Source organism: Furipterus horrens, unplaced genomic scaffold, assembly GCF_987537825.1.
Source record: "Furipterus horrens unplaced genomic scaffold, mFurHor1.1.pri manual_scaffold_9, whole genome shotgun sequence".
Classification (NCBI taxonomy): domain Eukaryota; kingdom Metazoa; phylum Chordata; class Mammalia; order Chiroptera; family Furipteridae; genus Furipterus; species Furipterus horrens.
In genome coordinates, this window is record NW_028327179.1 from 38,127,286 (window position 1) to 38,144,687 (window position 17,402).

The 17,402-nt window shown below is 36.3% G+C and overlaps 1 protein-coding gene across 1 annotated transcript in view; it reads left to right on the forward strand.

Annotated features, from left to right (window-relative positions):
- ELAPOR2 (endosome-lysosome associated apoptosis and autophagy regulator family member 2) overlaps window positions 1–17,402 on the forward strand; it is a 190,891-nt gene that overhangs the window by 166,538 nt on the left and 6,951 nt on the right. Inside the window, exons 19-21 of the mRNA XM_090287277.1 lie at window positions 8,950–9,076; window positions 13,987–14,165; window positions 15,169–15,334. Of these exons, the coding sequence (XP_090143403.1) occupies window positions 8,950–9,076; window positions 13,987–14,165; window positions 15,169–15,334 (472 nt within the window). The remainder of the gene's footprint in view (window positions 1–8,949; window positions 9,077–13,986; window positions 14,166–15,168; window positions 15,335–17,402) is intronic.

Consider the following 17,402-nt stretch of genomic DNA (forward strand, 5'->3'; position numbering starts at 1 on the left):
AAAGTTTATATAATTTAAAAGAAAATGACTTAATTTTGTTTTTGACAGTTTCACAGTAACCCTTGAGAGATCTTAAGTTATCCTGCTTATGTTATTTCAGGATAGTGGAGGAGGAACAAACTTTTCTTTGCCCTCGAGGTTCTTTTGGCTGGTCTAACCATTAGGTAGAAATGAGGCAGATTAGAAAGAAAATAACCAATCTTAATACACACATATGTATTGGAACCCCATACCCATGAGAGAGTCAGAAACCCCACATCCAAAAGAGGTTCAGAGATAAAAAAAAAAAAAAAAAGGCGACTGAGGTATGTAAGACAACCTTAACTAGGGATGAGGTAACGCACCTTGGGGCTTCAAAAGGTCATTGTGGGGTGATAGGAAGAACAGACCTTTAGTAAACAGAAGTCTGCTCTGCTCTATAGAAAGCAGTTAAAGGGAGGGGCCATTTTTTAAAGCCTGAAGTTAAAATTGCCTTTAGCTCAAAGTAACATGCATACCACTGAGGCATATCTTGGGGTGGTTCGTTCTGAACCCCCACAGCCTTATGTGGTGGAAGATCCCTGTGCCAGCGTTCATGCTAAGGTTGAGGCAGAAAACCACACTTTTTTAATGAGAAGATATGTTCAGAGATTCTTTCACTGTTCTCTGATGTCCCACCATATGGCTCTGAGTTCAGATGCTTGTTCTCTTAACTTGAGCACTTCTGAGGCCCTCTTTGGACCTAGCAACTAACTTCTCTGGGTCCAGTCTCTAGGGGTCTACGTGGATGTCTTCTGAAACTTCCTGCAGCCCTCTGACTCATCAGATAATATTGCTAAAACACTAGGCCTATCCTTTAGAAAATATATCTAACTATCCCAAGGTGGATTTTAATTTTTTAAAGTAAAAATAAAAAAGTCTCATGATTTTAAGTGATGGCATCTAGAAACTGATTATTTTTGTTGTGAGGAGAGGAAAAGTTGACCTTTAGCAGGTTTTTTAACTTAAGGAATGTAACTGTCTTTTCAAGGGTTTCTCAAGATCACCTGCAGCAGAATACCTCGGGGTGTCTATTTTAAAATCATTTTCTACACTTTCCCTAAAATCTAAAGAATCTCTAAATGTTCATCATCAGAATATTTTTAAAAATACAAGGCAATTCTGATACACATTAAAATTTGAGAAACACAGGTCTTAACCCATGTTTTAGAGATTTGGCTTTTTTTTTTTTTTTCCCGTGAGATTCTCAAACTTTTTTTCTGCATTTTAGTCTTCTGAAAAGCTGTTTTAATATGTCATGATTTACAGGGTGTATTTCTTCACTGGTATCTTGATAAAACATTATAATTGTGATACACACTGAAGTTTGAGGACCACCGCTTTAGGGAAGTGCTTGAACCCCACAATCTCCATGTGCTGATCTTTAGTTCTTCCTGAATCAATTCCCCATCAGGGCACAAGGGGGAGCTCTGGGATCAGAACAGGAGCGACAGCAGCTTGTTCTGCAATAATTAGAATTATCTTCAGCTGCAAGGCTGAATAAAGATTTGTGATTTCCTCCTAATGGCAAAGAAATATTAACAAAGCTACATACTTAGGCTATTTTTGAAGAGGACTGAACTTGTGTTTTTTGGGGCCTTGGGCGATAGAGCCTTAAATTCTCCAGGAGAGAGAGATGAAGGTGCTAAGCAGGCAATTGCCTTGAGAAGTCTCTCATGCAGATCAAGAAGCCTCAACTAGAAGACTGGCAGATCATAAGGGATTCTACTCCCAGGTAGCATCTTGGCCAAGAATCTTAGCAAACCAGGCAAAGGCAACTCTGGCAGTAGTAATGTTGATTGGGGCTCTGTATCTTGGTAACCTGGGAAAATGTCATAAGAAGCCCAGTCCTGGAAAAATGAAACTGTCTTAACAGACAGTGAATGAGGCAGGAGAATAGGGGATATATGTGTCCTCTGTGTATTTCATGTGGAATTTAGAGAGAGCAGCAAATTAGTGGGGCTGCAATTGGAAACATCAATCAGCCTGTCTGTCTGGTCTGGCAAATGCAGTTGGTTTCTAATTCCACAAAGTGTCTGGAGTGTGTGAGACATTTTAGATAAAAACTTAACAGCATGATTCTGTGGTAGATGAAATCTGAGAGCTGGAGTGGACTTTTGAGATTATCTAGTGCAGTTTGTACCTTGGCCAAAGAACACATTGCTAACACAATAGACCTCTAATATCCCTAAATAGATGCCTCTCCAGCCTCTGCCTAAAAGGCTTTGAAACCTCTGATTATGATCCTAGGTGGTTAGGGGAATTGAAGGTTCTACTTTCATTAGGAATAATTAGACCTAAGCATTGTGTCCGAAGTGCTCTTTGAAAAATGAGAAATGTCTTAGTGAAAAGGTTATTAAAAAGCCTTATTAGAAAACAGAGGGAACCAGTTTTACTTTGATAACTGAGAAGTCATAACACATTAGAGATCCTTAAGTCAAACCCATTTCCTAGACACAGAAGGAAACACAGAAGACACCCACACTGTCTAGCTATCCAATGGCATAGACAAGATGGAATGATTTTCTGACCGCATCTGTTGCTCTTTTCATGCCATCACGTTTTCATCTTTTTCTTTATTTTTTCTTACAATTCCTTAGAGGCAGAGATTTGCAAAGAAGCACCCTAAGTAGAGGCAAATATCACGTTTATCTGAGATACCTGATCTGCATAATAATATTGGTGCCTTCTTTTCATGAGCCATCTTTCCTTAAATATAGTCTTCTTTATTGATGTTTTGAGTTAGAGGAAAAATAAGCACCCCCAATCTCTCAAAACTTACAAATGTATTTAATTGCTTGGGTAGTTTATAAATCAGTCTAAAATTATTTTGCCAAAACCTCCTTCAAATTCCTAATTCATCTTCATTTTAAGTGTAGCCTCAGAGAATATTGTCTGTCAGGAAAGGGATGTTGCACAGTTCTGTCCTGATGGTGTTCGGTGGTTCTGTGTGCCAGGGTTTATTGCACAGGCTCTGATTTATAGTCCGTTGGAGTTATTGGATGCTAGTATGGTGTTTTCTTTGGTCTTTGGGGAAGAACTGTTAGAGGCCAAAGTCTATACATTTTAGGTTGGTAAGAGCAATATAATATTTATTGGTTAAACAAGTTCCTTGTTTTTTTATTTTATTATTTTATCTTCATCCAAGGACATGCTTGTTGATTTAAGAGAGAGGCGAAGGAAGGGAGAAAGGGAGATGGAGAGAAACATCTGTGTCCTGATTGGGAACCAAACCCGCAACCTAGGCATGTGCCCTGACTGGGAATTGAACCCATGACCTTTGGTTTATGGGATGACACTCTAACCAACTGATCCATACCTGCCAAGGCAGTTCCTTGTTTTCTTTTTCCTCTGCTCGATTTATAGACAAGTAATAGATATTTAAATCACTATAAGTTAAGTAGAAAAAACAACAGAACTGAAAAGATTAAAACCAAATATGGTCTTATAACATTAAAAAGTAAGGAGACATAGCCCTGGCTGCTGTGGCTCAATGGATTGAGCGTCGGCCTGCGAGCCAAGTGTCGCTGGTTCGATTCCCAGTCAGGGTACATGACTAAGTTGCATGTCAGGTCCCCAGTTGGGGGCGTGAGTGAGAGGCAACCAGACAGTGATGTTTCTCTCCCTCTCTTTCTCCTTTCCCCTCTCTCTAAAAATAAATAAATAAGCAAGCAAATAAATAAATAATTTTTAAAAAAAGTAAGGAGACATATAAAAGCATTATGTACATAAGGGAAAGTAACTAAAGCTTGTTCTGATCAATAAATGGAAAAACTCTAATACAGAATTATTAAAGTTACACAATTCAGATAGTAATGAGTAATATTAAAACATGATATAAAAATATCACAGGACAGTCATAAAATTTTAGGATCAATTTTGAAATAAGATTGCTAAAGTTTTAACAGGTATTATTTCACTGTGGAAGATACCGAGTCTATAGAGAAAAAGAACTAAGGAATATCCATTTATGTAGTTGGCCTAGGTCTTAATCAGGTGCTGACTTTTGGTTATTAACCCCGTCCGGGTAGTCTTTTGAAAGGGAGGGTTTTTTTGCAGGAGACTGGTAGAATTTTAGATTCCTGAATTTAAGAACTGTGGGTCAAAATACCTTATGTTCAAACCTAGTCAAAAATGATTTATGCTCTTCAGCCTTAGGGCAAACAGAACTGGAGCAAGTTGCAACAGCACTGTATAGCCCCTGCACACGAAGGGTTTCTGCCAATGACAGGGCATCCTCAGCAGAGAAAGATTGACCTTCCTGTGGTGCTAAAGCTGAGAGTCACTTGCAGCAGGTTAGACAACATCATCCATCCAGAGGATGTCAGTCTTCAGACCCCAAGACGGGAACCTCAAGAAACCTACCAAAACCCCACCTGAAAGAAGCTCAGCAATGTTTGTGCCCTAACACCAAAGGGGAAATGTTCTAGGCACACAAGACTGGGACCCCAGAAGGATCAGAAATGTACTGACAATGTAGATGAATTTGTTTTAACTTTGGATTTTGAATGAAGCTTAGGCAAAACAATTTTACACTGCTTTATCAACTATCCCAACAATTTAATTTTTTACTTTTTAAAAACACAGTATTCCCCCACTTATCGTGGGTATTACGTTCTAGACCCCCCCCCCCCCATGAAGTAGGAACCTTACATTTATTCTACACTCTTAAACCTACGTAACTTTAACATACATATACAGTACCGCAAAATCCCTCAATATAGCAAAAGATCCATGATAAATAATTAAATATAATGTTTTTTAAAATCCCGCGATAAGTGAACCATAATATATAGAGGGACTACTATAGTTTATTTTTATTGTATTTTTTCTGTTACCCCTTATCCTCTCTTCCACCTCCACCCACCCCCACCCCTGCAGTCACCACACTCTTGTCCATGTCCACGAGTCCTTTTTTTTCCTTGATCCTTCTACCTTCAGCCCCTCAGAGCTGTCAGCCTGCTCTCTGAGTCTGTCTCTATTTTGCTTCAGTTCATTAGATTCCACATATGAGTGAGATAATAGGGTATTTACACAATGGAATATTACTTGACCATAAAAAAAGAAAATTTTACACTTTGTGACAGCATGGACGGACCTGGAGAACATTAGGCTAAGTAAAATAAGCCAACTATCCCAACAATGAATAGTAGGTTGAGTATTAGGTCATAGTAGTTCCAAAGAAAACAAAATTTTTCTCCACAAATTCATGATATGAACCAAACGGATTCTGCTTTAAGTAAGATGATTCATTTAAAACAGGACACTAATAACCCATAGCTCAGTCCTGTTATTCCTCCAGGAAATGGCTTCTATTTTAAAGTCCAAGACACAACTTCCTAAAAAAAAAAGATTCATCTGCATTCTTACACATTGCCATTGCTACCCTGGTTGGTAAGGTAACCGCAAAAGCAAAATAAACTGGAAAGTCTCTGTCTCATTTTTCAATACAACCAAATCAAGGTTCACCTGGTTGTCCTTTGAGTCTAAGACGGTCTCTGTACCTAGAATTCACAGCACACCTGGTCATCCATTAGAACTCAAGCCTTGCATGCCTTGGCTATCTGTGACTTTATCCTGTCTCTAAACACTTACTCACTGGTTTCTATGATGATCACATGGACCAGAAGTTATAAAAGAAGTACAGTTAGTGGCACCTCTAAAAGATGGGGGTAGGAGGTGAAGACGGTGGTGACTCAGGTCATCCAACAGAAAAGTATATCACATATTTGGCAATAAAGCTTTTATTTATCTTAGTATTCACTTTTTGTTTGTAGTAGGAGAAAATATTTTTTCTCTTGAATCTTTTTTTTTTCTGCATAAGCAATATCAAAATTGTTACTGCTTTATGCACCCTTGTTTCATAGGGAAGGCCTGATTCAAACTATGAAACTTATGTTTATAACAAAGGGTCAAATTTGAATATTCCACATTTTAAATGATTCACTGGGTTACAAGAATTAAAGAATTGATTCTAAATTAAACTGCTTTTAACCTAAGAGTTTCTTTTAAAAAGTGAAGTCTACCAAGAAAATGCAATGAATCATTGTAGTATTTTGACACTTTGTGGCAGCTTATAAATTACATCAATGTCTTGATTTTTTTTCTGTTCCTGTAGTTCCACCAGTTCTTTAGAAAGTGATGTGCATTGTTAATAGTGTTTTATATTTTGCAGTGTTTTAAACTTTCCCAAATTGTTCTTTCCTTTTATCCTTTATAATCACCCCATGAAAGCAGTATAGCAGACACTCTGCTTTTGACAAATTACAAAAATGAGATGGTGGGGAGGGGCGTTGAGTCACTTCTGAAAAACACAATCAGTTGTAAGTCCAGTTAGAATTGTAACCTAAGCCTTCTCTCCTGAGCTTTTTGCAACTCTGATTAATATTCTTTTTCTTTTTCATTTTGGTTCTTTCTTCTCAAACTTTAACAGACTTACTTTTATTTTCCCAAGGTAAACAGTCCCCACACTCCCCTTTAAAACTTCTCTGTGTTAGAAAAAATAGAAAACAATTTGGGGAGGAGAGATTTAAGCAGGAATTCATATTGATAATATTTGCTAAATATTCAGGAAATTGTAATTATTTTAAAAGTTGCAAGTCATTGTTAAAAAAATAATAATTGTATTCTTGAAAAATTTTTCTAATTGGTTACCCAATTTTTTCCAATTTTGAATTGCTTTTACTGATCTGGAAGGTGGACATAGTTTTTATTTATTGTACTTACCTTAAAAAATTTCTTTTTGTTTATTAGTCTGAATATATTCATTACTCTCTTTTTACAAATAGAGAAATTAAGAGTTAAGCCATTTTTCCAAAGAATCACTGTTTACCATTGTTCTTAGCTCTGACAATAGTGGACCTCTGTTTCTGCAACATGTTATAAAGAACTTGGCTTTTATTTACACTCCACACATGTTCACTTAGTCTACGGCATGCAGACACTTTGGAAAGATGGTTATGTAAAAATGCAGTCAGTTTTTAGGCACATAAAATTTTTTATGTTCATATTTTAGAGTAATAATATAATTAAGAGTATGAAATTTTATCTCTTTGATAGACTGAAATTATAGTTTTGACATTTGAAGTTAATACTTTAAAAAGGGTGTTTTTTGGACTCTTCCCATTGTTTGTGTGTCTATCTTTTTGCTATTACGTGTTTCAGGACACCTGTACTCGGCAGGCACCAAGGTCTGAAGGAGGTTTTCAGAGCAATGCCTTGTATTTATGTGGTTTGACTTAAGGGAAGTGTAGTAGACAAATTAATAGACCAATCTTTTCCCAGTTTTACTGAATTTATAAACAAAACAGTCATTCCCACTAGAATTTTTCCAAGTACCTTCTTACTTTAATCAGTAAGAATTCTGTACACAGTAGCAGCAGGTAAATGTTTGAACCATGCTATGTTTATCTGCCCCTAAAATGAAAGTGGAAAGTTGACAATAATAGGCCCACCCACCAAAAAGCAGAGCTTCAAAAAGTCTTCATTCAATCCCTGCCTGGTGGTTGCACCCATGTCTAAATTTGCACCTCTGTCTGAACTTCATCTGTCATCGCTGAGTAATGAGTGTAATCACAACTCGAAGGTCATCATCAGGCCGAGGAAACTAGGATTGCAAAAGCATTTGTGTCACTGTGCTGTGTGTTGACCTGATGGTAGTTTTATTTCTCTTTTCACTTTAGACAATTTTGTTTTCATGTCTTTTTGCACCTTGCCTATGTACATTACCTTAAACAGAAATCGCAACCTCCCGTTACCACCACCTGGTGCCTACTTGGGTGCGCACCGCTCACTACCTGCCTTGCTCTTGAAGCTCCAGCCACAATGACCTGCTTGTAATTTCTTCCCACTTCATCTACTGTTTCATCCCTTTGGCAGGAATTCCCTTGCTTTCTTCCCTCCTATTCTGGCTAACTCTTACTAGTCTAGAATATTCTAGAATTGTTTTGTGTCATTCCCACCAAGAGACCTTCCTGGAGCATTTTTTTTCATCGTTATCTATACCTGTTTCTCCTTTAAATTAAAAACAACAACAACACAGAAAACAGCTTTATAGAGAGATAATTCACATACCATTACAGTCCACTCATTTAAAGCATATAATTTAATGGTTCTTGTATATGTAGGTATGTGCAAACATCACCATAGTCAATTTTAGAACTTTTTCATTTTCTCAGGAAGGAACCACATGGCCTTTATCTGTCATCTCCCTATAGCATAGCCCTGTCCCCAGCTCTAAGAAACCACTAACCTACTTTCTGTTTATAAATTGCCCTATTATGGATTTTATTGTGAATAATATTACATAAAATAAGGAGTTTTTGATTGGCTTCTTTCGCTTAGCGTAATATTTTTGAGGTCATCCAAGTTTTGGCATGTATCAGTATTCCTTTTTATGGCTGAATAATATTACATTGTATGGATATATTGTATTTTGTTTATCTATTCATCCCATCTTAATGTTGATGGATATTTGGGTTGTTTCCAAATTTTGGCTGTTATGAATAATGCTGCTGTGAACATTCATGTACAGATTTTTGTCTGAACATATTTTCATTTCTTTCGGGTATTTATCTAGAAGTGGGATTGCTAGATCACATGCTAACTTTCTGTTTAATTGTTGGAGAAACTGACAGATTCTTCCAACGCACCTTCATCATTTTACATTCCCATCAGCAGTGTGTAAGTGTTCCAGTTTCCCCTCATCCTTGTGACACTTGTTATTACCTGTCTTTTTGATTCTAGCCATCGTAGTAGGTGCGAAGTGATGTCTCATTGTGGTTTTGTCTGCTTTTGATTATTTCTTCTGTGTATTTCTTTAGTATTCACACATTTCTTCCTGGTAGGCAGCACACGTGCAAATGTTGATCGGACTTGACTGAATGTGTTACAAAAGCTGTCATTTTTGTTGTTTCTCAATTTTTATTTCAGCAAGTGTCCAGCAGGCACCTGTGATGGCTGTACATTCTATTTCCTGTGGGAGAGTGCCGAAGCTTGCCCTCTGTGCACCGAGCATGACTTTCATGAGATTGAGGGAGCCTGTAAGAGAGGGTTTCAGGTAAGCAGCCAATCTAAGCAGAACTGTGGCACTGAAGATATTAACATGGCTTACGTCATAGAAACCCAGATTCGAGAGCAAGGCTAAAGTTTATAGTTCACTTAATGTGACCTTGATATGCATTTAAAATCAAATTTGGTAGCTAAACTCCCATATGCTGAGGTAACTGAAGATATATGCTGAATTTGGGAAAAGGAATTATAGCAAGGAAGTTATAGGCTGTGGGTATTTACCTGGATTATAAAGAAATGTTCATTAAACCACGATATGACTATGTATGCACTTATAGGTATTATTAAGATGAGGGTGGGTAACTGACTCACCACAAGAAGCATCTGTAAAGAGTAAAGCATATTCATATATAATTAAGATACTATCCTACATTTTCTCTTCATTCTTGTTTGCTTATCTGTTTTTTTAAATAAATTGGGGTTCAAATATATGTTTTGTTTACTTTTTACACTTAATGTATTTCTCTTGTCATTAAAACTTTTTTGAAAAACATGGCTTTTAGTAATTGACAAATGTTCTAATGTATATATAAACTTTGAGATTTAATAATTCTCCTATTGTTGGACAGTTGAGAAAAGTTGAAAACAATCTATTTATAACTAACTCTGTAATGAACATCCATGTTGGAAATTTGATTATTTCCTTAGAGTTCATTACTGTAAAGAGATTAACTGGATCCTAGGGGATGGGCATTTTTTAAAAAGACTTTATTTACTTATTTTTAGAGAGAGAAGAAGGGAGGGAGAAACATCAATGTGTGACTCCCTTTCATGCACCCCCAAATGGGGACCTGGCCCACAGCCCAGGCATGTGCCCTGACTGAGAATTGAACCGGCAACACTTTGGTTCATAGGCTGGCACTCAGTCCACTGAGCCACACCAGCCAGGTCTAGGAGATGGACGTTTTTAAGGTTCTGGATACATGTTACTGAGTTGCTTTGATTGTATCAGTTTGCACTTTTCCTAGTAGTGTTGGAGAGTTCCTGCTTTACTGCACCAACCTTCAGTCATCCCGTAAGAAAAACACAAACCTTTCTTCCTGTAGACAACTTAATTACCACCTCACCCTCTCAAATTCCACTGAAATGACGGTAAAGAGCACATATGAGAATAAGTCAATACCAGTGTGGAATCCTATTGGAGAGTAGGCATCAGTGGATCAGAGATCCCAATGAGATTTCTCAGAGCTAGAAGGTAGACGGGGTAAGACTGACCTTCAGGTCAGCATGGAGTGGGGAACACACTGGAGTGCTCACTGCATAAGGAGATCAGAGGGAAAGTATCCTGTCCAGGAAAGTCTTTACCAAGCTTGTTTAATTGCCATGTTGGAGGGCAGAGGAGGGAGAAATCAGAATGCCACCACCCAATCCCATTCATTCAAGCACATTTGGAACAAGTAGTGTTCACCTCTAGGGGGAAAAATACCACAGAGAACAATTCTCTTAATTGGTATTTTTCAAACTGAAATGACAGTGAACCTGTAGTGAAAAATACCATTGTATATCAAACCTAGTACACAGGCGTAAACTCAGACATGCCTAAAAATAAAATCGTTTCATGGACCAATACTTTTATATTTAATGATGAAGTATACTTATAACATTAAAATAAAATGTTTTAATAACTTCATACAAAATGGGAAAGTCCCCATATATAAAACACTAAAACAAAAATTAGAAAATGTTTTATTTAATTCATTAAATGTGCTTACCTGTAGATAGCTCATCCAGTTTAGAGCACTCAAAGACAATGTTGTTCACACATCTAAGGACTGTTGAGCCAGTTTCTTTCTAATATTTTTAGGTAGGTCAAGGATAAAAAAGTCCAAGTTCTCAAAAAAAATGTTGTCTTTTAAATCTTCATAATAGTGATATGCTTTTAATGCTTCACCATTGAAATTCATCTATACCTTTTCTCTAAAATTATGGTCAACTTATTAGAGTAGATGAAAAACTAAGATGCATTTCTTTTTTTATCTACCAAGTTTAACTTAAGAGTTTTGAAAAGCTAAACTACCTTTCATTCAAATATTCTTTAATATTTAATATTTCCATTCTGTAAGGTAATGATTAGAAGTTTTAAGTCAGTGAGGTTGCATCAATTTCTCTAATTTTATCTCATTCAAACTGTCTTCATTGAAAAAGTTCTGTTCAACATGTTATAAAAATATTAGGAACAAATAGTTGCAAGGTGATTCTTTTTAAATATGTGTTTTGACCTTAAGAATAGTATATTTTGGAACACTTTGATGTAGCTGACATGTTGAAATATATGACTCCCCCCTCTTATTTACAATTTAATTTGAGATATGCCAAAATCAGTTACATATGATATGCTCTTTTGTTATACTTAGGTGCCAATTTTGAAAGTATTTGCCAAATGAGATTAAGCTGCAACTAGAAAAACATGAATGCCATCTGTAAGCTCATAGATTTTGCTTAGTGTATTCCATTGCAATAGCAAACAAAGGGGTGTGATGCAGTAAGAGGGTGTGTTTACCTCTAATCTCTGAATAAAATGTTTCAAAAACTTCATGCTTCCATGAGCTTCATATAATACAAAGGACAGCTTTCACTGTGTTTTCCATTATGTCCATGAACAAGGGTGGATTTCTTTGGATGCCAAAGTGTTTTGGTAGAAAAAAAAACAGTGATTGCAAAATATATGTATGGGTATTTTTTAATTTTTAAATAACTCTACTGTATTTCTGCCCTAGTGCTTGATCCATCCTTTGTAATTTTTCATTTTATATATCACTTCCCCAATCCTGTAAATACATCTGATCCAGATGTGTATAAACTTAAAATTGCACACTACAAGTCCTCCACATATAGCTGATATAAGCTAAGAATTGCATAACATGTAATAAAAGTTTTCTGATCAAACTGGATGTCAAAAACCTGTACTGGGTTCTAAGGATGTATTAAGCATTACTTCTAAATGTCAGATAATAGTAAAGATTTGTAGAGATAACTGTGTGATCACTAACAGGAATGCTTTTAAATTTAGCATCAAATTTATTTCACCCTGTTCACAAAATATCCCTACATGCTGGAAGGAGAAAATATTCAGCTGTATTGTCAACCATTTTCTTATTAGCTAATGACATGTGCCCAAATGAAAGGAATAAGGCTTCCTAATTAATAGAGTGACTAAGAAATGTATGAAATGACTAAGTTATAGATGACTAAGAAATTTTGCCGGTAGCTGGATTTCTTTTTTTTTTTTTTTTGGTCTGACAGTTGGAGGAGTGTATTGAAAAGTTAAGCATACTAGGTTTATAAGTAGCTTTTTAATTTTAAAGTTTTAATCCTTTTTTTTAATAAGATAGACATTAGAGCTTACCATTTTCACTGTTGGACATTTAATAAAACTGCATAAAATCTTTTACAGTCTGTTTCCTTATTGGAATGCACTTCAGATGAAGTCAACATTTACTGACTAGGGTTAACATTTTTCTCTTAAGTGTCATATCTACACTTAGAGATGTAGCAGTTCAACTTGAATATGCCTCTTCATTTCGTACCTCATCTTTCTCATAAAACTGTGGCCCATTTTAAAAGTAATTTATTCAGACTAAGTTTAATGACAATGTAACATTCTTAATGTTAATGTCCTTTTAAAAAAATCCTCACCCAATAAGTTTATTGGTTTTGGAGAGAGAGGAAGGGAGGGATGGAGGGAGAAGAGGAGGAGAGAGAAACATCAATGTGAAATAGACTCCTCTCATATGCACCCCAACCAGGGACTGCACCAGCAACCTAGGTATGTGCCCTGACCACAAATCAAGCCTACAGCCTTTTGGTGTACGGGATGATACTCCAACTAACTGAGCCACCTGGCCAGGGCTTAATGTCCTTTTTAAAAATACATGCTGAAAATTCTTATCCAGAACTTGGTTGAAACTTTTTCTCAAAGTAAATAAATATAATTCTTCTGCACATTAATTGCTTCATGACTAACTGCAAATTAAACATTCTGGTGTTATCTTTGTGTTAGTGTGCTGATAAGTGACCATCATACATCATAAAACTTAATGAGACACCACGAGCAAATGTTTTAATGCCCCATAACATTTAATGTCACAGGATATAATCATCAGACAGATTGCTACTGGTCACTGCATATGTTGAAATATATTAGGAACCATGCAATGTACTCTGATCTTTAGTTCTCATCTTGTTTATTTGATCATATTTATTTTTAAAAAGTGCTGGCTGAGACCCGATATATTGATTTTATTATTCACTAGTTAGTTGCAACTTGCAGATTGAAAAACATTGCCGTAAATAATTGAGTCATCGACTTTTGGAAGCTGAGAGTAAGAACCTGTGTGGGCAGCGATGACCCAGAATAATGCCCTCCTTAGTTTTCCATGAGGAAAAGGGGTTCAGTCTGGGTACCTCCCCCTATGCCAGTCACCAAGCCTGGCTGTCAGAATGTATCTACTGCTTTTCTGCTCAGGGGTGAGGTCTGGAGGGGAAATGGACCTACAAGATGGGTAGGTGAAACAGTCCAATTATAACCATATTAAATAACTAAACTTTCATTTAAAAACATGAGTCAGAAGTCAGAGATCATCAGAAATGTGAGGAAAATAGCCCAAAGGATGTATCCAGGTGGAGTCATTTTTATTCAACCTCTTCAGCATGTAGCAAAGCTTTCTGATCCGACAGTCTATGGTTTTATTTGGTTTTGTTGCATTTTAATTCATCATTTCCTTATTCTCTTCTGCATCTCTCCTATATCTTCTATATATCTTCTACATCTCTGGAGCTCCTACTAGATGAATGCTGAGTAATCCTCTATGCCTACTATGAATAAAGGGTTAGCAAAACTCATCTCCTTCTGAATCGTATGTCTCATGTCATCTCTGTGTGTGTGTGTTTTCTTTAAAGGAAACCTTATATGTATGGAATGAACCAAAGTGGTGCATTAAAGGAATTTCTTTGCCTGAGAAAAAGTTGTCAACCTGTGAAACAGTTGACTTTTGGCTGAAAGTGGGAGCAGGTGTTGGAGCTTTCACAGCCGTTTTGCTGGTGGCTCTAACTTGCTATTTCTGGAAAAAGAATCAGAAGTAAGTAACCTCATTGGTGTGACCATATTGTGAAAATTTAAGACTTAACCATTATATCCAATAGTTTCTATTGGAGACACAAGCAGTTTCTCCTAGCGAAGGAGTCATAGGAAAGGCCTTTAAGAAAGCAAATGGAAGTAATTGTTATTCTGATAATGTAGAGATCATAGACCATAAGAGATTACTTAGTTAGACGCATTTAATACAAAACAAAAATGGAGGGTCCAGGTTACTTAGGTCTGAGGTTGGAAGGCAGATTATCTCTGTGTCTATTTTTCTTTTCATGACATGATGTATTCTTGCCCCAACTTTTCTTTTTTAGTTTCATGTGGGCAGATATTTGCAAAGAAACAGACCAGTTGTATACGCGAATATCACCTTTATTTACTCAAGGACTCCAAGAACCTGGAGTTGAATATTAAGTCTAACTCCTGATTTTATATGCATGTGTTACATGATTCGATGCTTTTAAAATGATTTACGTGTCAGTGGGTCTGTGAGAGTTCTACATGATGATATCTCAGGACAATTGGAATATCTAGGGTTTTTATTAGAAAGGAATGAGTGATTGAGAGAAATGGTAAAGACCAGATCAGTTGCCTATCAGGTGTTCTTAGCCTTATGACCTAAACTTTGGAACACTGTGTAGTAAGTTAGCTTCCAAATATTTATAAATTAAGAAAGTGCATTTAGGCCTCCAAATATTTATAAATTAAGAAAGTGCATTTAGACTTCAAGGTTTCTCTTTGTTTCTCAAGTATTCATAATTGGACAATTTGGTCAAGTAAATAGTGGTAGAGTTAACTGAGTCACTGAAATCCTGGAAAAGATTTGTGTGTAGATAGTAGATAAATGAGAACATATAGTGTGATAGCTGTAGGTGAGGAAAATTTGTTGGTAGAGCAACTATGCTACAAGATAATTCAATGAGCTGGTATATGACCACCTAAAATAAGTATTATTTTATATCAAACCTCCATTTTATTTATTTACTACTACTTAGACTGGAGTACAAATATTCCAAATTAGTAATGACGACTAACTCAAAAGAGTGTGAACTCCCAGCTGCAGACAGTTGTGCTATTATGGAAGGAGAAGATAATGAAGAGGAAGTTGTATATTCCAATAAACAGTCACTACTGGGAAAACTCAAATCCTTGGCAACAAAGGTGAGAGAAGAATTTTAACCTGGTATTACTATTCCTTTATAAATTAGGGGCCATATTAACCTAGTAGTGGTATTATGTAAACCCTGTCATTCAGCATGTCGATACTACTGTCAACATTTGTCCAACAAAAATACTCTTAGAAGTTCATAAGGATGTAAATACAAGACTATTCACTGTGGCATTGTTTTTGCTGGTTAACCAAGCTAAAAAGCCCTTAAAAACCATCAGTATGGAGTTAGGTAAAAAAATTTCTGTACATTAAAGCTGTAACTCTGCAGCTGTTAAAGATAGGCATATCTTTGTCAATAGGTCTGAGATAAAGTGAAAACAACACATAGACTATCACACTTCTATTAAATATCCATTTATATTAGTATTTGTATAACAAACAACTAACAGTTGCTACTCTTTGGCAGTTTTGAGTTAATGGGTATCTTCAGTCTTTGAAGTGCATTTGTCCTGACTGGGAATTGAAATTGTGACCTTTCACTTTGCAGGATGATGCCCAGCCAACTAAGCCACACCAGTCAGGGCTAACGTGATACATTTTTGTCATATTTGAATTTTCCCAAAGATAATGTATTATGATATTTAAAAAGAAACATTTTAATAAAAGATCTCATGTTTATTCCTACTTTTAAAAAATTTTGTAACAAGATTGCCTCATGCAGGGAAAATAAGAGTTATGTAAACTGTTAAGACATTAAATGTACCTTATCAGATGCCATCACATTTGTTGGCTTTGAAATCATTACTGTATTCAAACAGATAACATGAAGACTTAAGTGGCAAAAGATGACATTTATTGAAAGTATTTTAGTAAGCAGCTCCTTTTACTCTCTTAATTTAAGCACATAAATATATTATTGAGGGTCACTTAAAAATAAAATGAATAGGTCATGTTCCCCTTCTACTAGTGGTTATTTAATTTTTCTTAATATGGTAGTTTAGGAAGGATAATATTGCTATGGAATAATAAACGTGTAGTGCTTGTCAAGAACTGACATTTTACCCTACTTTCAAGTTAACAAGTGAGTCTGCCAGTTTCATGGACACTTTAGAAGATGTGAGCTTCCTGGTCAGGGACAAAGGACAGTTTAGCACTTATAGCAAAAGCACCAACTAGAATATCAGCATTTATACCGCTTGCCACACGGCTATGTGAACAAGAACATACGACTCTTGCACATACAGTGGCATGCAGTACAGGAAAGGAACCCTAAGCTTTGGGAACTTGGATCTTTTTGAATGGACAGTAAACATCCCTATCCTTTGTTTCAAAGGGAGATACAATATTAACATTATTGTACTGGATAGACAGTGTGCCTGTTCATTGCTTCAGATGGAGACACTATTTCCAAGACTATAAGCATGCCTGCCCTTTGCTTTGGAAGGAGACAATACCTTATCTTCCAAGACTACTTTCTATACAAAGATCCTTGAAAAGATAGTTTAATCAAAGGGAAATTAGTGTTTCACTCATAAGATGTATAGAAATGCAAGAGAACCATGGAGAACTATCTTCCAACAATATTCAAATTTTGCTTCTACACCATCTTGGCTTCTGGTGAATTTTTCCATTTGTATAGTACTCCACTGAGTACTGTGATTAATCTAACTGACTGAGGCTAGAATCAATACTTGTCAATTTGCTTTATACAGCACTTAAGTAAAGCTACTACCAACAGTACACCAACCAACAAGATGAGACCAACTTGAATTAACCTCAATCATAACCACAGGGACCCAGACCCAACTATCTGAACAAATACCATAAATTATCAGGATCCACCTTAGAAAGCTAGGTGGCTTTTTCTTTAAGTCTCAGTATTAACCTTTCCACTCAGACCGGGACCTTTCCTCTCTCACTGAGATCTATACTCCATAAGATTCAGGAAGAAGAGGGTCAAGGAAATTTTCAGAAATTTACAGAGACCCAATATATTTCTCACTTTCGTCAACTTGGACCATAGTAGGGGAACTGGGTGAGCAGTGTAGTCAAACAAGTGGTCATTATCCCTTTTATCTAGGATGATGACAATTTAACAAGACAATCCAGGTGAGATTT